Source organism: Dunckerocampus dactyliophorus, chromosome 1 (genome assembly GCF_027744805.1).
Source record: "Dunckerocampus dactyliophorus isolate RoL2022-P2 chromosome 1, RoL_Ddac_1.1, whole genome shotgun sequence".
NCBI lineage: Eukaryota > Metazoa > Chordata > Actinopteri > Syngnathiformes > Syngnathidae > Dunckerocampus > Dunckerocampus dactyliophorus.
The window spans coordinates 17249151-17272554 of record NC_072819.1 but is presented as its reverse complement, the minus strand read 5'-3'; the positions used below and the strand labels follow the sequence as shown (position 1 = coordinate 17272554).

Genomic DNA, 23404 nt, shown 5'->3' with positions numbered 1-23404 from the left:
TTGGACCATCCTGCATGTTCCCCTCATTTAAATCCCATAGAGAACATTTGGGGATGGATGGCAAGGGAAGTTTATAGAAATGGCCATCAGTTCCAGACAGTTGATGCCCTTCATGAAGCCATCTTCACCACGTGGAGCAATGTTCCCACTATCCTCCTGGAAACACTCGCATCAAGCAAGCCCCAAGCAATTTTTGCAGTGATTAACAAGAACGGTGGAGCTACTCATTACTGAGTCCTACTGAGAACATTTTTTGTTCTGGTTTGGGGAATTTGTTATTTTCTGAGCGATGGTCTTAAACTTTTGATCAGCTGATAAACAGCCTATTTCAGTTTAATTGTTGTTTTCAATAAATGGCTTTTTCAAAATGCTTTTTGTCTCACTCCCCCTTCTTGTTTTTGCATATTGTAGCTCTACTTAAAACTTCATTAAGATCCAAATGTGCAAAACGCAAATTCTAGCAATTTTTCAACTGGTCTTAAAGTTTTTGATCAGCAGGGTATTATGGTAAGTTAATATTAGTCCTTCACAGACCCCCAAAAATATGTATGAAAAACTGTCTCAATGAGGTGTCTGTACTGTCTGTCCATTAATGCATTTTCTATGCTGCTTATCCTAATTAGGTTCGCGGGGATGTGCTGGAGCCTATCCCAGCTGACTTCGGGCGTGGTACTGTACTGTATATCCTCATAAAGTAAGTTTCTGCCCATAAAAGATAAAATAAAATGTAGAATGTAATGAACGTTTGTCCTAAATGCTAATATTCTTAACCTGTACTGTCTTCAAATTAACCGATCATTTTTGGGTTTGTACAAGCACTGAAGGCAATTCAGTTAACATTAACAGTCATGTCAGTGAGTGAAGACGCTCCTGAAATTTGGCGCGTAGTTTCTGTCCAGACAAATGAACCAAAACCAAAGCAGAGATTATTTGGGAGATGTTTTTATAGCAGTTTCAACCTCCCTTAACAACACACACCGCTTGCAGAAAAAGTTGTAGGAGAAAAGAACAGTGAAGATTGAAGCTTTGATAAATCAGATTTTAATTGCAGGAATGAACAATTACAGCAAGAAAAAAAAAAAAGCAGAGGGTTCAAATAATCCAAATGCATCAAATAATGTAGCTGGTGGCCATCTCGCCTCGGCCAACGCAACTGAAACAAGCCAAATCCACCCGCACTTGAATGCATTAAGTCCTTTTTGAAAATGGAGGATTCCCTGCCATAGCCTTGACCTCCCTTCTGAGAAGATCGTGGAAAGCCAGAAGACGGGAAGGTGTGTATGGTGGTGGTGGTGGTGGTGGTGGTGGTGGTGGTGGTGGTGGTGGTGGTGGGGGGGGGCGGCTTTCAGTTGGCTTTGGCGCGAAGCTGCGCCCTCTTGCCCGTCACGGCCTGGAAGCCAGTCTTGATGCTAGCGACAGAGCAGCGCGAGTGGCACGTCTCACATTGCAGGAAATAGAGGCGGGTGTCCTTCTGCAGGATGGTCTCGGGGGAGCGGCAGGTGTGACATGTGACGTATTCCTCTGCGGGGGACACAAATCCAGCTGAATATAAAGCATGAAGGTGCATTCACACACACAAAGTAGCTATAACTATAAATGAAGAGCACCCAAAGATTATAAAATTGTGAAAAGGAACACATTTTCCACGGAAAAAAAAAGAGATGTAACTAATAGACAAATCAATAAAATATTGTGCAAGACTTCCAAGAAATGGAGGAAAAATGTGATGACAACCATAGAACTGATAAAGAAACTTGATCATATCTGTACAGTTAAATGTTTTATGATGGCAACAGTTTGAACCTGGAACAGATTATTTTTAATGAATTCATTATTTCCTATGAGAAAATAGTTTCCAAACAACAAATTAGAAGATCATCAGTGTCCCATCATGGTTTGTGGCTCATCATTGGAGGCTCCACTGGAGTCAGTCTGTAGATGACCATAGCGTACCCCTCAAGACCATACCAGAATAGTTTAACAAAAAGTGATTTAGTATTGAAGTTAGTTATTAAAAAACTCGAGTGCTTGAATGAATTAAATAATCATATATGATATTGTATACTCAGAAAGTTGCTAGAGTTGTGGTTTATATAAACTTTAGAATAAAGTTTATTCTAATAACGTAGTTTAGTATAAATAAATTGGAGGCTAATTGGTTAGCTCGCAAGCATCCATCCATTTTCCTCCGCTTATCCGGGTCCGGGGTTGCATCCAATAACATCACACCGCCCGGGTTCAGATCGGGAGGTTGTTTCTCCTAATCACGCCCCTCCAGGTCACACTGTCATTGCCCACATGGGCATTGTAGAACTATGGAGTCACCAGCTGGGGTGCTCTTCAGCACTCCTGTGATGGACCCGAAAAGGCTGGGTACTCTGAACTGCCATTTGGCGCTTACGCACAAACAACAGTCAGGACCCTTTCCCCGACCCGAAGGCGTTGGGAAATTACCCTCTCGTTCACTGGGGATGACTGGGGATGTCCAACCATATTTAGTCGGAATGTATCAACCTCTTGCACAAGTTTGGGCTCCTTCCCCACCAGAGAAGTGACATTCCATGTCCCAAGAACCAGATTTGGCCGCCAAAGACCAGGTTGCCCAGGCGCCCGCCACCCAAAACACATTGCACAGGACCCTTATGCTTGCCCCTGCAGGTGGTAGAGCTACAGGTGGCAGATCCCGTGTGGCTTCTTCAGGCTGGGCCCTGCTGGGCCCCACGGGTGAAGGCCCGACCACCAGGCGCTCGCCTGCGAGCCCCTCGGCCGGGCCTGGCTCCAGGGTGAGGCCCCGGTATCCCACGTCCGGGCGAGGTGTGGTCCCTCCTCTTGTTGTTGTTCATAGGGTCTTCTGAACCAGTCTTGGTCTGGCCGGTCACCTAGGACCTGTTTGTCTTGGGAGACCCTACCTGGGGCATGTAGCCCCAGGCAACATAGCTCCTAGGACACGTGTCAAACTCGTGCCCTGGAGGGCCGAGACGCTGCAGGTTTTCTCTCCAACCAGTTTCTTCAGCAGGTGATTTAATTGATGAGCTCCTTCCCTCAAACTGAAGGTGTTGATCATTAAAATCACCTGCTTTAGTGACTGGCTGGAAAGAAAACCTGCAGTGTCTCGGCCCTCCATGGCACGAGTTTGACACCCCTGTCCTAGGATCACTTGGGCACTCAAACCTCTCCACCACAACAATGAGGTGATTCACGCAGGAGCTCGCTCGCATGCTATGCTTAAAGCAGTGGTCGTCTCTTGTCCTTGCAGTGATCCCGTAGCCTTCGCATTAGCAATGTAGCTTAAACAAAGAATATTATAGGGGTGTTACCTATTTAGAAAGTTATAAAGATGTTTTCTATGCTCTTAACTACAAAAATATTCCATTTATTACTATTGAATCCTACTGAGCGGAAATTCACTTATCACAGTCGGGCTGGAACCAATTAACCGCAATAAACAAGGGATGACTGCATTCAGTTTTGAAAAAAACGACGAGCGACAAATTTAGTGAAGAGTCTTTTGGACACTCTAAAATGAAAGCACGTATCGCTGTTAACAAGCAGCGAGTGCTGCTGTGCAGTCCTTCTCTGGCTGTAAGCACTCACAGGAAGCTCACGTTTGTCAGTTGTGACATTAAAAAAAAAAACAACAGAAGACGACACAGGACAAAGGCAAAGTAATTTTTGAACTAAATTTCTTTTGCTTTTCATGTTTTTACTCAGTTTTTGTAAATGCGTCACGGCCAATTACACAAATGTGACCATTACATCATCACTCCCCCCATGAAAGTGTTTATCCATATTTCTCCCCACATACTATCACTTTACTTACTGATATATCTTCTCAAGACATTTTCTATCTGTTTCTGTTGAAATCTTCCTTTGATCACAAGCTGATTATTTCCGTCAATGGAACCACTGAAAAGGATGCAAACAAGGTGCTTGTGTTGATTAATGTACCTTTGTTCATAAGGACCATTACAATTCACAAAACAAGTGAAATAAATGTAGAACGCAGAAACTGACCTCGTCCCCAGTTCAGCCAATAGGAAGGCAAGGAGATGCTTAGGCTGACGATGCAAGCTGTATGTATGATATAATACACAGAGAGGTCAATACAATATGTACCAACGTGACGATCACAAATCAAGATTGAGATTGCACAGAGGGCTCACAGTTTGCAGATGTCTGTGAAGTTGACAAAGGAGGTTTTCTTGGTTCCCACTCGGACCACCTGAGGAGGCTTCATGACAAACTTCCTCTTCTCTCCGGCCACCATGTCGGGGTTCTTTTCCCTCATGATGTTGAAAACTCTGTTCAGGAGCTGAGATGGGGCAAAATGACACATAGGTTACAACGCTCTTTTTAATGGGACAGTTTGGATTTTTTTACATTAAGTTTTATGACATCCCCATAAGCAGCGTAGTGCATCAAAAGTGACTCTTCCTCCACTTCATCTGTGAGCAGAGTTCTGGTCAGTTTTTGGTGTTAAAAAAGTAGTTCCGGCTAGTTGGCTGTATATACAGACCCTTTCCAAAAAATTAGAATGTCATGGAAAAGTTGTTTAATTTCCATGATTCCATTCAAAAAGTTAAACTTTCATAGATTATAGATTCAGGGCCCACAATTTAAACGATTTCAAGTGTTTATTTGTTTATTTTTACGTAATTTGGGCTTCCAGCTCATAAAACCCACGAAAACAGGAATTCAAAAAATTTAATACTGTGAAGAAATCACCATTTACTTCTCAGTTTTTGCAGGAAAAAAAAGAAAGAAATTAGGATCACATCAAATCAATGAAAATATGGTACTTTCAAAACAATATGTCAATCTTCAATACTTGGTTGGGAATCCCTTTGCCTTAATCACTGCCTCGATGCGACGTGGCATTGAAGCAATCAGCCTGTGGCATTGCCTGGGAGTTATGGAAGCCCAGATTTCCTTGATGCTTGCTGTCAGTGCTTCTTTGTTGTTGGTCTGGTGCCCCTCATTTTCCTCTTGAGAATACCCCATAGATTCTCAATGGGGTTTAGGTCCGGTGAGTTGGCTGGCCAGTCAAGCACTGTGATGGCATGGGCATCAAACCGGGTTTTGCTGCTTCTGGCGGTATGGGCAGGGGCCAGGTCCTGCTGGAAGATGAAATCTGCATCTCCATACAGATCCTCAGCAGAAGGAATCATGAAGTTCTCTAAAACATTCTGGTAGACTGTTGGGGTGACCTTGGATTTAAGAAAGCAGAGTTTACCAACACCTGTACCGGACATTGCACCCCAAATCATGACGGACTGTGGATATTTCACACTGGACCTCAGGCAGCTTGGGTTCTGTTCCTCACCCGTCTTCCTCCAAACCCTTGGACCTTGATTCCCAAATGAAAGGCACACTTTACTTTCATCGGAAAAGAGGACCTTGGACCACTGGCCAACAGTCCAGTCCTTCTTCTCCTTGGCCCGGTGGAGACGCTTCCTACGTTGGCTCAGGTTCAGAAGTGGCTTGACCCGAGAAACCCGACAGTTGTAGCCCATCTCCCGGATGCGTCTGAATGTGGTGGTTTTTGAAGCTGTGACTCCCGCCTCATTCCACTCTTTCTGGATCTCTGCCAGATTCTTGAATCTTCCCTGTTTGATAATCCGCTGAAGCCCACGGTCATCTCTTTTGCTGGTGCATCTTCTCCTGCCACATTTTGCCCTTCCTCTAGACTTTCCATTGATATGCTTGGACACAGCACTCTGTGGACAACCAGCCTCCTTAGCTATGAACTTTTGTGGCTTACCCATCCTACGGAGGGTATCAATGATGGTCTTCTGGCCAGTTGTCATGTCTGCAGTCTTCCATATTGAACCCAACTGAGACAATTGAACCAAACTGAAGCAATTTAATGACACCTGGGGAAGCCTGTGCAGGTGATTTGAGTTTAGTAGATGATTAGTGTGTGACACTCAGTTTAAAACATTCATGCCCTGCAAAATTTGGGCTGATTTCTTCACAGTATTCTAATTTTTTGAATTCCTGTTTTCGTGGGTTTAATGAGCTGGAAGCCCAAATTATGTAAAAATAAACAAATAAATACTTGAAATTGTTTAAATTGTGGGCCCTGAATCTATAATCTATGAAAGTTTAACTTTTTGAATGGAATTATGGAAATTAAACAACTTTTCCATGATATTCTAATTTTTTGGAAAGGGTCTGCATACAGCTAATATATATATAGTGGTGTGTTAAAGTGTTAGCTCCCTTCCCGAGTCCTTATTTTTCACATGTTTGTCATACTTAAATGTTTGACATCAAACAAATTTAAATATTAGTCAATTACAACACAACTGAACACAAAATGCAGTTTTTAAATTGAACCTTTTTTAAGGGAGAAAAAAATCCAAACCTACATGGCCCTGTGTGAAAAGGTGATTGCCCCTCCTGTAAAACAACTTAAATTAACTGAGATCTATCAGTCTGGAAAAGGTTATAAAGCCTTTTCTAAAGCTTTGGACTCCAGCAAACCACAGTGAGAGCAATTAACCACAAATGGCAAAAACATGGAACAGTGGTTTACCTTCCCAGGAGTGGCCAGCCAACCAAAATTACCCCAAGAGCGCAGCGACGACTCATCACAAAAGACCGCACAACATCATCCAAACACCTGCTGGCCTCACTTGCCTCAGTTAAGTTCAGTGTTCATGACTCTACCATAAGAAAGGCACTGGGCAAAACCGGCTTGCATGGCAGGCGAAAACCACTGATGAACTGAAAAGAACATTAAGGCTTGTCTCAATTTTGCCAGAAAACATCTTGATGATCCCCAAGACCTTTGGTAAAATACTGTGGTCTGATGAGATAAAAGTTGAACTTTTTGGAAGGTGTTCGTCCCATTACATCTGGCATAAAAGTAATGCCGCATTTCAGAAAAAGAACATCATACCAACAGTAAAATATGGTGAATGTCGGGCCATCTATTTGTGACTTCAAGCTGAAACCAACTTGGGTTCTGCAGTAGGACAATGATCAAAACACATCAGCAAGTCCACCTCTGAATGGCTGAAGAAAAACAAAATGAAGACTTTGGAGTGGCCTAATCAAAGTCCTGACCTGAATCCTATTGAGATGCTGTGGCATGACCTTAAAAAGGCGCATCATGCTCGAAAGTCCTCCAATGTGGCTCAACTACAACAATTCTGCCAAGGTAAGTGGGCCAAAAATCCCCCGCAGCGCTGTAAGAGACTCATTGCAAGTTATCACAAACGCCTGATTGCAGTTGTTGCTGCTAAGGGTGGCCCAACCAGTTATTAGGTTTAGGGGGAAATCATTTTATCCACACAGGGTCATGTAGGTTTGGATTTTTCCTCAATAATAAAAAGTTTCATTTACAAGCATTTTATGTTTACTTGTGTTACTACTGACTAATATTTAAATTAGTTTGATGATCTGAAACATTTAAGTGTGACAAACATGCAGAAAATAAGAAATCAGGAAGGGGGCCAACACTTTCACACCACTGTAGATTGCGACTTCAAGCATACTCATAAAAATGTGGAGATGACCACACATTCACATAGTTGCTGACAATAATAAGAGTCATCATATAATTATGTGTTACGTAGAGGCTTCACTGGTAATATGACATTCGGTGATTTGCTGCACACAATGTTACTAGCTGATTCTTGATAGCCTGTTCCGAGTGGAATACTGTACAGTAGTCGTTTTAAACTCAACTTTTATTGGATAATACGGTAGCCTACCTGGGTCACTGAGAGGTCAAGAAGTAAACTTCTCTCCTTTAATCAAATAGTCAGCTAGCTAATTCTGCAGAGCCAACCTTTTGGAGAAGAAGATGGTGAAAAGAAAGAAAGTGCAAAACCATGCAGCACCTGAAGTCGCATTAATGGTAAGAAGTATTTTATTTATTATTGGTGAGCCTCAGTATAACGTTACTAAAAAGAACAAATTCAGATACTTATTATATTCTAAAATTGTTGGTCACGTGTGATCGTCACAACAACAGTATGTGCCAACGTGTTAACCATAGCAAGAAGCAGGAGCGATGTCGGCCTTGCGCAGTATTTTTTGTCCGAAGTCCGAAAAAGATGTTGCAGCTGAGTGCAAAAGGTGTCATGCCTATGTTTCCCATGGTAGCACAGAACTGGGGAAGTTTATTAAGACCAACCTCTCGCATTTGAAGCAGCATCACAAAAAACGCCATGTAGATTTTCACAAGACCATGGCTACATGAAATATCCAGCACATTTGCAAAGTGTGACAAACTCCTATGGGTTGGCAAAAAGTCACTGGCTACAAAAGCAAAGAGCCAGCACCTATCGGTGTTGAGTAATGTGGAGTTTAAATGCCTCATTGAGCACCTCAAGCCTAACTACGTTATGCCTAGCTGTCACTACATTGTGGATAAAATTCTACCTCTGATACATAAATAACTAAACGGGTCAGTTTTTCCTCATACCAACTGTTGCTGACTATTGTTTTCTGTTTGAGTAATACCACTTGATCAAGCATTTTATAACATTCCACAATACAAAGTAAGTAATAAAAGTATCATATTGGATTGACATCGGTATCTGTGTGTTTATTACCTCATCATATGTGTAGTCTCTTTCAGAACCCGCCCATGCAGGTCCTGTGCTGGAGCTGAATGAAATGCCGTCATTATTTTTGCCCTCATCATCCTCCAGTACTGCAAAAACACCATCATGCAAACACGACACATCTCTTATTATTACAATTATCTCACAAAAAATGATAATTGCACTTAAATAAAAAAGTATATTTCAGGACTCTGGTGTCAAATGGACTCGAGAGCTCTAAATGAAATATATAGTCATGGAAAAAATGATTACCGTAAAGCACCGTGTATAAACCACACTTTTTTTCCACTGGTAAGCAGCAAAAAATCGGGGTGCGGTTTATACACGATGACAGGTCTGTGAGCAGACGCAGAAACTGACAAGAAGCCCATTTTTAGAATAGCCGTCTGTGGGTCAGAAAGTTGCTTTGACTTTAGCGCCCTCTGCTGTACAGTTGCTGAAAATGCTTGTGTATGCAACTAACTTATCTGACGGCTGTCTGTATTTTCACACAGTGAAACGATCTCTATATACTCTGAAGCTAACCTAAGCTTCCAATGTAAAATACAATACAACGTTGGAGTTTATTCAAATTCACACTGAAGCAATGCAAAAAATAAATAATAGAGAAAAAGAGAAGCAGTGAAACAATAAGATATCAAAACATCTCTGAAAATTGCAAATTTCTTTATTTTGATTTTTTTTATTATTATTATTAATCTGTGTTTAGCCATAATATAAAAGATCTAGATGCCGAAGTTCAGATTTCTTCTTTATTCTTCTTTTTGAAATTGCTTAGTACCTTTACGCATGTTGATTTGAGATGAAAGAGTTGGCAAGCATTTATGAACTAAACATTTTTTTCCCCCCACAGTGAGCCTGAAAATGGGGGTGCGGTTTAAACACGGGTGCGGTTTATACACGGTGCTTTACGGTAGACCTTTTTTAATGACACCCTTTTATAAAGAATGAGCAGTCCGCTGGGAAAATATTTCCCCATGCAAACGTTCATTCTCACTTCAGAGATTCCGTTAATGTGGAAATGATAGGGCCCCTATAGGGCCCCACCTGATGTGTATTGTGTGAGCTAAGTTCTTAGTGACAAACAAATTACCGTCATCTTTCTCCAAAGGTTCTCCTTCATCAAAATCGACTTTTTTGGCCTTTTTCTTCTTGGCGGGAAGCATCAGGTCCAGGCTGTCCTCCTCCAGCAAGTCGCTCTGTTCCCCCTCAATTTTCAGCTCCTAGTTTAAATTAACAAGAAGACCAGAAAAAAGTTAAATGTTGAAAAACAGAAAGTGTTCATGTAAATTAAAAAAATAATAAAAAAAAAAGACATTACGGACTTTCATCCCCTCCTCGATGTCATTGTCAAAGACTTTCTTAGGTTTCTTCTTCTTCTTCTTCTGGTTGAAGAAGTTGAGGTCATTCAAGTCGTCAGACGTCTCTGCGAGATGAAAAAACACAAAATGATTATTCCAGATGACATCCTAATCACAACCTATACAGTGGAACCTGCTTATGTCAACAACCTGTCTTGTCGACCAACTTTTCAAGTCCCAGTCCACCGTGTTATGTTGTTCTTATTTCTAAAAACTGCCCGCTTCAGTCAACTTCAACATTCATGGTGGACCGCTTTTGCAAATCAGGATTGTGTTGTAGTACTGTCAACTTCATCATTATTGCTAAGCAGCGTAAAACCACAGCAACATACTGTAACTACTGTCTAGTTACACAGCATTAAAATGTGCACAGTGACTTCCCGTTCAGCACAAAGTAAGCTTCACAATAAAAGCAGTACTAACCTGGATTCTACCACAGCAACTAACAAAATGCAGCCGTTTCACTTTTTGTCAAGACTGTTAGACACTGAAAGAAAGATTTGTGCATGTACGAAAGCTTTATTCTCGTTGTAGTCAATATAATGACATTCCTGTAGTAGCTCTGTTGGATAAAAGTATAAAATATGAGAAAACAGAAGAATTTAAATAAAAATATGCACAAACGGAGGACAAGTCTGTGTTAGGTTATGTCTCTGGTAAAAGTCACAAGTAAATAAGCAGGCAAAGGCTGGTTCCGATTTTGGTTATGTCGACAACTGCATATGTCGACGTCAGTCAGCCAGTCTGAGGGGCGTCAACATAAACAGGTTTCACTGTAGTTGGTTATAACCTTTCTTTCTGACGTCTTCTTCATCCAAGTCCAGGTCCTTGTCGTCGCCAGCCTCTGGTTCAACCTCTTTCACCTCCACCTCCTTCACCTCCTCTCCTCCCACCCCGTCTCCTCCTTCCTCATCCAGCATGAAAGGCTTCTTCTTCTTTTTCTTTTTCTTGGTCATGTTGGGGTCGAAAATCATCTGAGGGAGAGAAGTAATAAGAAATCATTTACGATTACGACCATCTACTTAGGTTGTTTCCTTCCTTGTAGGCATGGGCTGGAATGAGACGGTATAACCTTAAGTCCTTAAGACCTTAAGTCAAAAGTCATTTTTAACCTATACAATTGAACATGATGAAAGTGGAACGTATGTATTTAATAGGGATGCTCTGATCAGGGTTTTATGCTGCTGAGTGAGTGAGTGAGATCGGCCGATAACGATCACTTGGATTAATTGAAGATTTTTCAATGTATTTATGATGAGTGTTATTGGCCAGGGGCGCCTCTTGACAATTCCAAGGGCTTTTGGCAAATAGGCAATTTTTGCAATTCTTTTGCCTTTATTTGTGTGAAATTATTTTTGTACTATTTGACACAAACCTGAATTCAATTTGATGCATGTTTTGGAGTAATACGAACACATGGGAAATAAACTGTTAAATATATTTTTTAATGAACAGAATAAAATAATAAATACTTTTAAATACAAATCTGTCCAACATTTAAATTATACACTATATTTAGCAAGCAGATCTCCACTCAAAACGTGGCCATTGTCTTTATGCTATTTTGTGCTCGTCTGTCATTATATACACTCAACAAAAATATAAACACAACACTTTTGTTTTTGCGCCCATTTTTTATGAGATGAACTCAAAGATCTAAAACGTTTTCCCACATACACGATATCACCATTTCTCTCAAACATTGTTCACAAATCTGTCTAAATGTGTGATAGTGAGCACTTCTCCTTTGCTGAGAGAATCCATCCCACCTCACAGGTGTGCCATATCAAGATGCTGATTAGACACCATGATTAGTGCACAGGTGTGCCTTAGACTGCCCACAATAAAAGGCCACTCTGAAACACACACTCCTCTGGAGTAACACACGTATCTATACTGCTAACGGAGCCCATCCACATGCATAAAAAAGATGATTAAATGATTCTGACCGCAATCTTTCCGTCATGTCCCAATTCTAAAAGAACCACTACCCCTTTCTTAACATACTCTATGAGCGTAATATCCACACAAAAAAAAGTCATTTGGAGTCCGAAGACTAGAAGCTAGGCGGATAACTCTTGTTAGAGAACTAGCTTGCTAGTTGCTGCCAGTGACAGCTAAGCAAAGCGTGTTCACAAAGATGCAAGAAAAGTCGAATGGCAATACGTTTGATCATGGAGTTATAAAACACAAGGCCCGTCATGATATATTTTGCTGGACGACAACTGTCCTACAAATTATTGTCCATCCTCTTTTACTTCTTCTTTTCCCTTCAGGAGTCGCCACAGCGAATTAATTGCCTCCATCTAACCCCGTCTTCTGCATCCTCTTCTTACACCAACTACCTTCATGTCCTCTTTCACTACATCCATAAACCTCCTCTTTGGTCTTCCTCTAGGCCTCCTTCCCGACAGTTCAAAACTCAGCATCCTTCTACCTATATATTCCCTATCTCTCCTCTGGACATGTCCAAACCATCTCAGTCTGGCCTCTCTGAAATTATCTCCAAAACCTCTAACACCAACATTTTTCCTTGTGAGAGCTACTTTTACAAAATGAAAATGGCCAAGAGCTACTCATTTTTGTAACATTTATTTTCAGAGCTTATTTTAAACCCAAACAAAGCGAATATGCTTTTTTTTTTTTTTTTTTACCAGAACATTAACAAAATGCTGGTGTCCACAACTCACATTTTGTATTTCAGAATGCATTTCTTTCTACTGTTCTTTCATTATTAACTGAAAACCTGAATGAAAAGCAGGCTTGCGGGCACCTCATGTGGTCATGGGGGGTTACCTGGTGCCCGCGGGCACCACGTTGTTGACCCCTGCTCTAACGTGCTGTCCCTCTGATGTACTCATTCCTGATCCTATCCTTCCTGGTCACTCCCAGAGAGAACCTCAGCATCTTCATCTCTGCTACCTCCAGCTGTGTCTCCTGTCTTTTCCTCATTGACACTGTCTCTAGACCAAACAACATCGCTGGTCTCACCACAGTTTTGTACACCTTTCCTTTCATTTTAGCTGAAACTATTCTATCACACCTGACACTTTTCTCCCCCCCACCATCCTGCCTGTACACGCTTCTTCACCTCTTTTCCACACTCTTCATTGCTCTGGACTGTTGACCCTAAGTACTTAAAATCCTCCACCTTCTTGATCTCTTCTCCCTGTAAGCTCACTCTTCCACTTGGGTCCCTCTCATTCACACACGTGTACTCTGTCTTACTGCGGCTAACCTTCATTCCTCTCCTTTCCAGGGCAAACCTCCACCTCTCCAGCTTCTCCTCCACCTGTTCCCTGCTCTCACTGCAGATCACAATGTCATCTGCAAACATCATAGTCCATGGAGATTCCTGTCTAACCTCGTCTGTCTAGTCTGTCCATCACCATAGCAAACAAGAAGGGGCTTAGAGCTGATCCCTGATGCAGTCCCACCTCCACCTTGAACTCCTCTGTCACACCTACAGCACACCTCACCACTGTCTTACAGTCCTCATACATGTCCTGTACCGCTCTAACATACTTCTCTGCCACTCCAGACTTCCTCATACAATACCACAGTTCCTCTCTGGGCACCCTGTCATAAGCTTTCTACATATCAGGGGTCACCAACGTCGCCCGTAAGGACCACGTGAGTCGCCCGCAGGCCTGTTCTAAAATTAGCTCAAATAACCACACGTATCAGTAACACGTATCACGTATCTATTTATTTTATTTTTGCTATTCTTGATTAAATCACACTTACATGTGAACTGGAAATGACAATATATTAAATAATTATTTTTTTTTTTTTAAGTGATTAATATAAATGAACTCTGACCTACTATAGTTCAAGGGTCAGTATTGTGCGCAGGCCCAATACGTAGCGTTTGTGGAGCAGCAAAAAGACGATGATGGCAGAAAAAAAGAATGAAAACCTATCATTTTCACGATGAATGGGAGGTAGAGTTTTTTTTTTTTTTTTAAAGGAGCCTGCGTGTGTTTCATTTGCAGGGCGACTGTAGCAACGGTGGAGAGACATTTCACAACTTGCCACACAAGCTACCATGCTAACTACCCGCCGGGCAGCGCACTACAAGCACAAAAAGCTTGCGATTTAAAGGCAGCTCTGAGTCAACAGCAATCTTTTTTACGAGACCGGTGAATAGCTCCCGGAAAGCAACCGAAGCCTCATTAAGAGCTACGCAATTCTTGATTCAGAAAAAGAAGGCATTTTCAGATGGGGCTGTTGTCAAGAAGCAATGATGATAATTGCTAAAACTGTGCTTGAAGACGAGAAGTACGGAACCGATGTAATCTCCACTCTCTCTGATGTTGAACTGGGTGCATCGACAATGGTAAGAAGAGTGTTCAACCTATCTTTGTGAATCTGCCTTTTCTGACATGCACTTCATCAAGAACAAACACAGAACACGCCTCACTGATGCACATCTACACATCTGCAAGACTCACTCAGAGACGCAGTGTCAAGTTACACACCAGTGTATAGCACACTGGTGGAGAGCATGCAATGCCAGGCTTCCCACTAACTGACAAAGAAACAGATACCAGATTTGGTGTCCAGTTCAAAATGTGTCATTCATGATTTATTAAATGTGTTTGTAAAATGTAACATTTGATAGCACAACTGTTAAGTGCATTTTTTTTTTCTTAGGCTTGTGCAGGGTGTAAAAATTCTCCGGAGGTACATTGTGATTTCCTAGGACTGTTGTAGAAGTGATGATTTGAAAATGTTCAATTTGAAAAACAATGAAACTTGAAAATATAGAAATAAAGTGCTGCATATTGATATTAATTTATTTCCTATCTTGTTATCATTGTTGATATTTTTTGTGAGAAATCATTAACATAATCAGTGTCTTCACATAGCTAAATACCATTCATTATTAATAACAACATATAATTAAAGCTAAATTGAGCAAATTGGCTATTTCAGAAATGTGTATCAAACTGGTAGCCCTTTGCCTTAATCAGCACCCAGGAAGTAGCCCTCGGTTTCAAAAAGGTTGATGGCCCCTGCTCCAGATCTACAAAAACACAATGCAGCTCCATCTGGCCTTCTCTGTACTTCTCTATCAACATCCTCAAAGCAAATATTGCATCTGTAGTACTCTTTTTTGGCATGAAACCATACTGCTGCTCACAAATGCTCACTTCTGCCCTTAGTCTAGCTTCAACTACTCTTTCCCATAACTTCATTGTATGGCTCATCAGCTTTATTCCTCTGGAGTTGCCACAGCTCTGCACATCATCCTTCCCATCTCTGTCTCATGGCATAAAAATGAAAGTACATCATATCTAAAGCAACAAACATTAATTTCTCAAGAGTGTTTAACATTGTAATTGGAGTGTCAAGAGCTTTTAAATAAAATTACTTTATTAATGTTGGCTATTTTTATGACACCCTTATTTTATTACCACTATTAGACAGGATGTGCGCCGCCCTTATTTTGAAGGCCGGAAATGTGATGAAAATGTGTTTTGACTATGGTTAAGTGAGATAGCTATCGAGTGCCTCTTGAAGCCGTGGCTGTTGTCCCTATTTCACACACAACTTCCACAAAGTAAAACTAAAACACTGGGTTACATTAGCAAGCACTAAAGCACAACTCACAGCCTGAATGACACACACACACACAGCCGCATTAGCGTGTGCTGCTAAACCAAGCTAAACCAGCTAGCTTATACTGGCTATTGTTCGTGAGCTCATGCTCACGTTTGGTGGCTAGTAAGAATATCAGTGTTTTTTCGCTGACTTGGCCAATGTTTCCGGTTGCTGCCTCGACATGTTTACTTTAGGAGAGCACTGGTTAGTGTGCACATGCTGCTGTGAATGAGCGGTCTGCTAGGGAAATATTTCCAAACACTTTTCCCGTGTGAGCTCACCGCGCCATGACAGAACAGTTCGGGCACAGTGAGGGGGAACAACCGCTGTTGCTACGGAGCCAAATAACCAACTGACAACGTGAAATTAACAGCAATGGAGATGAATATCCAACGTGAAACTAACATGAAACTAACTTCACCAATGTGCAGAGTGAACCCTCTTGTCATCCAGCCTGTGCGGTAAAGTGAGGAGAGAGAGGAATACAAACACACATGCACAAGTCAATTTATCGAGGCCAACAAAATGACCGACTTCGATTTTTTATTATCGTTCGATTAATCGATTTATCGATTACTGTGACAGGCCTCTCAAACACAGTCATCGATTGGCGTAGCATGTGTCAAGCTGTCAAACTGATGCCAGTGAGGTTTTCCAGGCTAGTTTTGATTCTCGTGGCAATATGGGACAAAGGGTATGTTCACCCTGCAGTGTATGACGCCCAATTCAGATTTTTTTGTTAAAATACGATTTTTTTTATGTGGCCGTTCACATTACCAAAAAATGTGACCTGTTAAATTGAAAGCAAAGCGTCTGGGAAGTGATGTGCATGTGCAAAAGAACAACGTCATACGCATTTCTGGGTGTTTTTACGGAAGTAAAGATTGCAGCGGTGTATGCCCTCCTACATGTTTGTGGCTATTTCAAGAATTTTGTGCATTTTGTTTTAAGAAGAAAGGGGGGCAAGAATTTTGGCCATGGAAGTTCGCATAGAATTTGCTATAACGTCTATTCCAAGGAGCATGTGGGTGGCAGGAGCCACTTCAGACACTTTTTAAAAATAATTTGACTGACAAGAAGAGCTTTTGCCTACATCGAGCAGTACCTTAGTCTTGCACGGTAAACCAAGCCTTTTGATGACATATAGGTGGATATATGCGATCTGACTGTTCACTGTACTATATCGTATACATATCGGATTTATATCTACATACAAACAAGGCCTGAGTCTAGGCCTGTCACAATGAATATATCAATGAATTGCACAATAAATAAAAACTAACTTGATCATTTTGCCAGCCTCAATACATTGACATGCACATGCGTGTTTGTCAAATAGGGCTGGGGGATATGGACCAAAACTCATATCCCAATATATTTATGTTGAATATCGATATACGATATACTGTATATCCCGATATTTTTTCCACAAAGTCAGTTTAGACAAAGTCAAATATGCGTGCTAAGTTGTTTAATTACATTTTTCTCAAAAATTTAAAAAAAACATAGCCGCTAAAATAAAATAGTCCATTCTCTTTTTGAAATAAATATAGATGTAGAAGTTGAAGAAGTAAAACATAATCATCAATTCCAAAACTTTAGCTATGCTGAAATCCTCAGCTAATACCAAAAGCACAAAATATGAAATAAAGTGCCCCATTTAAGAGGAAATGTTTAAATGTCAGCAACAAATCAAAAATACTTTGAACAGTATTTTTTTTTTTTTTTTTTAGAAAGCAGAACCTTGAAGGAGAAAGAAAAAATTTAGCAAAAACACCATTACGTCAAGAACTACAAATAAAAACTTGATTGTTAGTTTGTTAATTTAAAATAGGCCATCCCTTCATTGAAATAAAACAATTTAAATTTTTGATCTCGGCTAGCGCCTCTCCAAGTCTATACCAGGGGTCACCGACGTTTTTCCTTGTGAGAGCTACTTTTACAAAATGAAAATGGCCAAGAGATACTCATTTTTGTAACATTTATTTTCAGAGCTTATTTTAAACCCAAACAAAGCGAATATGCTTGTTTTACCAGAACATTAACAAAATGCTGGTGTCCACAACTCACATTTTGTATTTCAGAATGCATTTCCTTCTACTGTTCTTTCATTATCAACTGAAAACCTGAATGAAAAGCAGGCTTGCGGGCACCTCATGTGGTCGTGGGGGGCTACCTGGTGCCCACGGGCACCACGTTGGTGACCCCTGGTCTAGACAATGTAATAATTCCATCCAGTCTCGCCCCCAGCCTCTAGCTTTTATTTTGTAGTCAGGACTACTTGTTTATTTATCACACATAGTTTCCATCACATGTTCTGACACAGTGACAGGTTAGTGACCCAGTCCGAATGAGGCTTGAATGTAATGAGTAGTCATTTAATGAAGATTAAAAAACATTTATGTTTTAGATCTTGCTCTGTAAAACAGGGCGAGATTCACCCCGGTGGCATCGTGCCTCGAGGATGCGTGGATCTAATAGTTATTAAAATCAATTTAAATTAAATCTGAATAAATGTGAAATTTTACATGTCAACAAGGGGGCGCCGGCATCAGTGTACACAGTGTTTCCGTTTAAGATTGTGGAAAATAAATTTACTTATTTGGGCATTACAGTTACAAAAAAGCATAAGTGTCTTTTCAAATAAATTTTTTGAGCCGATTAAACCACACGAGGCAGTGTCTCACGCAGTGGTCACCACTTGCCACTACTTTGACCGGTCGAATCAATTCCATATAAATGATCATTCTTCCCAAATTTTTGTATTTTTTTCAGTCCATCCCAATTTTCATTCCAAAGTCTTTTTTTGATACTTTAGACTTAGCTATATCTTCCTATATATGGAAGGGTAAGCGTCCTTAATTGAATAAAATCCATCTCCAAAAACCTAAACAAGATGGTGGGATGGCACTGCCTAATTTTTGCTGTTATTATTGGGCAGTCAATATTGGATGGGTTACATTTTGGTCGTATTATCAGTATCATCCAGATCGGCCGATATAGATGGAGATGGAGATGGAGTTGGATATGGATAAAAACGTTTCTATTCCAGTGTTACTTGGATCTGCACTCCCTTTTTCTGTCAAGCAAACGTATTGATAATCCAGTGGTCTGGCATAAATCAAGGGTGTGGGCCGAGTTCAGGAGGCATTTTGGTTTTGTGGGTTTCTGCCTTTTTAGCCCCATTTCAGACAGTCATCTTTTCCAACCCTCCCTGCTGGATCTGGGGTTCCGGGAGTGGCGTAAACGAGGCATAGGACATTTTCGGGACATTTTCATTAATAATACATTAATATAATTTCAGCAACTAACAGAAAATTATCATCTTTCCAAGTCACATCTTTTTGGGTACTTCCAGGTTAGGCACTTTGTTTATAGTCAGTTACCAAATTCCCTTGAGACTCCTGGTACAAACATTGTTGATGCACTTTTTGACTTGCAACCATCACATAAGGAGTTAATCTACTATTTATAACAAACTGTTGGACATAATAAGACAGACCTCTCTTACTAACATCAAAACAGCAAGACTTGAATATGTCTGACAGATGAAATGTGGCATATAATCTTTATAATGATCAATTCAACCTCTATTTGTGCTCGCCATAGTTTGCTACAATTTAAAGTTGTACACAGGACTCAGATGTCAAAATCCAAACTTGCCCGTGTATACCCAGAGGTTAATACCCGTTGTGATAAATGTTAGAGGGAGGATGCCACACTTATTCACGTGTTTTGGTCTTGTCCTAGTCTGTAGAAGTATTGAAGGGAACTCTTTCAAACTCTTTCTGTGATTGTCAATTTAGATTTGCAACCCAACCCTTTAATAGCGCAGTTTGGCACCACAGGCAAACCGGACTTGCATTTGACCCCCACAAGACAACAAAGTTTGCCCTTCGTTTCTCTTTTGGCCAGATGGGCAATTTTGTTAAGGTGGAAGGATGCCGCTCAGCCTACCCACGCTCAGTGGCTGAGAGATGTCATGTCTTGTTTAAATTGGGAGAAAATACATAACTCAATTTGTAACGCTAAAGAAAAATTCCAAAATGTATGGGGACCATTCTTGGTGAGTTTCCATTTTTAAATTTACATGAGCTCCCTTATATTACTTCCCCTCTCTGGCCCATTTACTGTCACCTATTGTTTTATTCATTTATGCATTTGCTTTGGTTGTTTTACATTTAATTGTCTTATCCTCGCAGACTTGGACCTCTGTCTGAATCTCAATTCCATCTTTCTCAGTGTTGCAACTAAAAAGGAAATCACTGACATTTTCAACAACTTTAAGGCAAAAACATCAACCGATTGTTATGGAATCGAAATGGAAACAAAAGGGTTATCAATGAGATTGTAGAACCGTTAACATATATTAGTAACTTATCATTCCAGACTGGAAAATTTCCTAACAAAAAAAAATTAACTAAAGCGGTTGCAATTTTCAAAAATGGAGATAAACACCAATTTACAAATTACCGACCAGTTTCCTTATTACCTCAATTTTCTATAATTATCGAGAGGCTATTTAATAAACAGGTTGGACAAAAGTATTAATAAGAATGAATTGCTAGCAGGTAATCAATACGGATACAGAGCTAACATTTCAACTTCTATGGCACTGATTGAAATCATGGAGGAAATTACTAACACCATAGACCAGTGATCCCCAACCCCCGGTACCGGGCCGTGGGTCATTTGGTAAAGGGGCCACACAGAAAGAAAAAATAATTTCCATGATGTTTTATTTTGAAAAGTGGCCGGATTCTTTCTGTTACATCCGTCTCACTTAATGGCAAACCGGAAGCAATTTGTAAAGTTAGGAGAATACACATCTGGGAGTTGAAATATTAAGTGTGGAGTACCCCAGGGGTCCATATTGGGACCAAAACTGTTCCATTGGTATATCAATGACATTTGTAAAGTGACAAAGGATTTAAAGTTGGTATTATTTGCAGATGATACCACTGCCTTTTGTTCTGGGCAAAGCACACAAGAACTAATGAAAAAGGTCAAGGATGAAATGGTTATATTAAAGTCATGGTTTGATAAAAACAGATTATAGTAAAACTAAAATAATGCTATTTGGAAATAGCAGAAAGGATACGTACGATCAAATACAAATTGAGTGGATATTGAAAGAGTGAAAGAAAATACATTTCTAGGGATCATAATAGACGAAAAAATGAGTTGGAAATATTATATTATATCTCATATTAAAAATATACAACAAAAGGTGGCGAGAAATACTTCAATATTGAACAAAGCAAAATTTGTTCTTGATCAAAAATCACTCGAGACTCTTTATTGTTCTTTGGTATTACCATATCTAACGTATTGTGTGGAGATATGTGGCAATAATTATAAAAGCAATCTTCACTCACTCAATGAACTGCAAAAAAGATTGGTGAGGATAATTCATAATGCCGAGTATAGAGAACATGCAAACCCTTTATTTTTAAAATCACAGATATTAAAATTTGTTGATTTAGTACATTTTCAAACTGCTAAAATAATGCATAAAGTTAAATAACTTGTTACCCCTGAAAACCCACAGCATTTCAGTATGTGGAATTCAATTATGGAATGGATTGGGTAAGGAACTCAATGTACCGAGAAGAGCAAATTAAAAAAAACAATACAAGCAGTTGTTTGCTAAATATAAGGCAGAAGAGTCTTGATCATAACACTGATTGTTCTGTCATGCTTGTTTTTTTAAATTTTGTATTATTTATTAGTTATTATTACACAGATTATTATATCAAAAATATAACATGGAATGCAGGAAGTGAATAATATGTACTGTACTAGATCTGGAATGGATGGGAGGTAGGGTTAAATAAGCTTTGCTTCTTCCTACTCCTTTTGGACATGTGGAACTGTGAAAGGATGATTCATGAGATGTATTCCATTGTAACCTTCATGCATGTTCAAATAAAATTAAACCAAACCAATTCTATTAGTTTATCATTGTTGTATTATCTTCAGTGTGGCATAAATGAACCCTCTGTAGCATCAAAACCATTATCTTTTGATTTTTAAGATGAATTACTACATGTTGGTGATATGGTTCTAAGATGATATACTGACGTACTAATACTCAAGTTATGTATATTATCTATATTATCTTAACCTTTAATCTGATAAATTATCCAATGTCTTACTAAACAGAATGCTCTATTACATTAGTAGTAGTCGCTGTGGAAACAGCTTTAAAATAGGGAACTCTTAAATGAATATCTTAGTTACATTTTTACAGTAGCTTTAATGACGATACAAGAAAAGCACTTTCATTGTTGTTATTTATTCGTTTTCTTCATTTATGATGCTAACACTAGAACACGACTAGGCTACCACAGGAGAGCTAATACTGGCTAACCACCTGATAGGTTCTCCTTCGGTTTAAACTCCCCATCGGCGATGACATCTCATATTTACGCATATATGTGAATACTCACAATTAACACAATAGTGTAGAGTGTGATATCATAATAAATTAAATAATGTCGTGCTGTTGTAGCGTTATCGCGTCGTTGTTAGCTTGGCATCAGCCATGTGAGACCTGCTGCCGGAGGATCGGGAGGCCCAAAGTCATCCTTCTTTCTGGTCGGCACAGTCCACCCCCCAACATAAACGTGAACTATTAAACAACTACTGAAAAGGAATACAAGCATGATAACTTACCTCGTCTCCGGACATGTTTGTTGGAATAAAAGTGATTTAAAAAGCAGTCTACTTTTCTGTTTCTTGGTGGGTTCCCACACACACACAGTAGATATATCTTGCGTCAGCGCTCGAGAGGCAGTGTGCATGCGTGCATGAATCGTGACGTCATCTGTATGCGACATTCCGAGAGGAAAGGGTGGGTGACAGAAAATGTAATGCAAAATGTGGCTTGTTTTATGTTTTTTTTTACATTTTATTTTAAAAAATCTGAATACATTAATAGAACTATAACGTATAGTGAGGACAGTGCTCAAAAGTAAAAAGGTAATTCACTTGTAGCTAGAGGTCGAAATAATAAGGAATAAGTGCCCCTTTTTTTTCTTTGTGAATAACTTAAATTCGGAATTGTTTGTAATTGTTTTACATGTAGCAGCTGGTGACTAAAATTATTTAAAAAATATATATAGTTAAAAGAAGTTACTGCATGTGAGTTATGCTGTTGAAATAATTAGTTTTTCTCCTAAAATGCATTTATTCTTGTACTATTACAACTTTATTCTACTAAAATGAACAATTTTATTTTATTCAGTTTTATTCTCATATTAGAAGTGTATTCTCCTAATATCACTAATTTGTTCTCATATAATAACATTCTTAAACAATGCTAACTTTATTCTTGCTTTTACAATAATTGCATTTTTGGAAATATTACAATTCATATCAGGATATTACGCATCTATCGTCATATGACAACTTTGTTCTTGGAAAATTAGTTTTTTATTACAATTAATTTAAAATATATATTTTTTTTACTATTTTCATGTCATATTAAAACTGTATTCTAATAGAAATTTGTTCTCATATTACAATTTAATTCTTATAAATTGACAACTTTATTCTTTTTTATACATATGAATTTTTTTGATACTTTAGTCATGTTATGGTGTATTTTTTAAATATTTTGTTCTTTATATTTATTCTTACAACTACATTCAAGTTTTTCTTATTAGAATTTTATTCTTGGAAAAGTATTACTTTTGAAATACAGTATTAGAAATGTATTCTCGCAATATTCTAACTTTACTTTCATAGAATTACACGTACAAATGTCAGTTCAAATAAGGCAGCCAAATTTGATCTTATCAAGTCTCCACATAGCGAACAGACAAGATAAAATTGTCAAGACTATAACTTAAG

General features: G+C 39.4%; 1 protein-coding gene across 1 annotated transcript; it reads right to left on the bottom strand.

The window, feature by feature from the left end:
• Positions 1–974: 974 nt before the first annotated feature.
• eif2s2 (eukaryotic translation initiation factor 2, subunit 2 beta) lies at positions 975–22371 on the bottom strand. Its single transcript, XM_054791152.1, has 9 exons — positions 22226–22371; positions 10731–10914; positions 9905–10005; positions 9673–9802; positions 8568–8668; positions 4164–4312; positions 4015–4071; positions 3821–3906; positions 975–1521 (listed from the first exon to the last, which is right to left on the bottom strand). The coding sequence occupies exons 1-9, from the start codon at positions 22238–22240 to the stop codon at positions 1346–1348; spliced, it is 999 nt and encodes a 332-aa protein (XP_054647127.1). The 5' UTR covers positions 22241–22371; the 3' UTR covers positions 975–1345.
• Positions 22372–23404: the final 1033 nt, after the last annotated feature.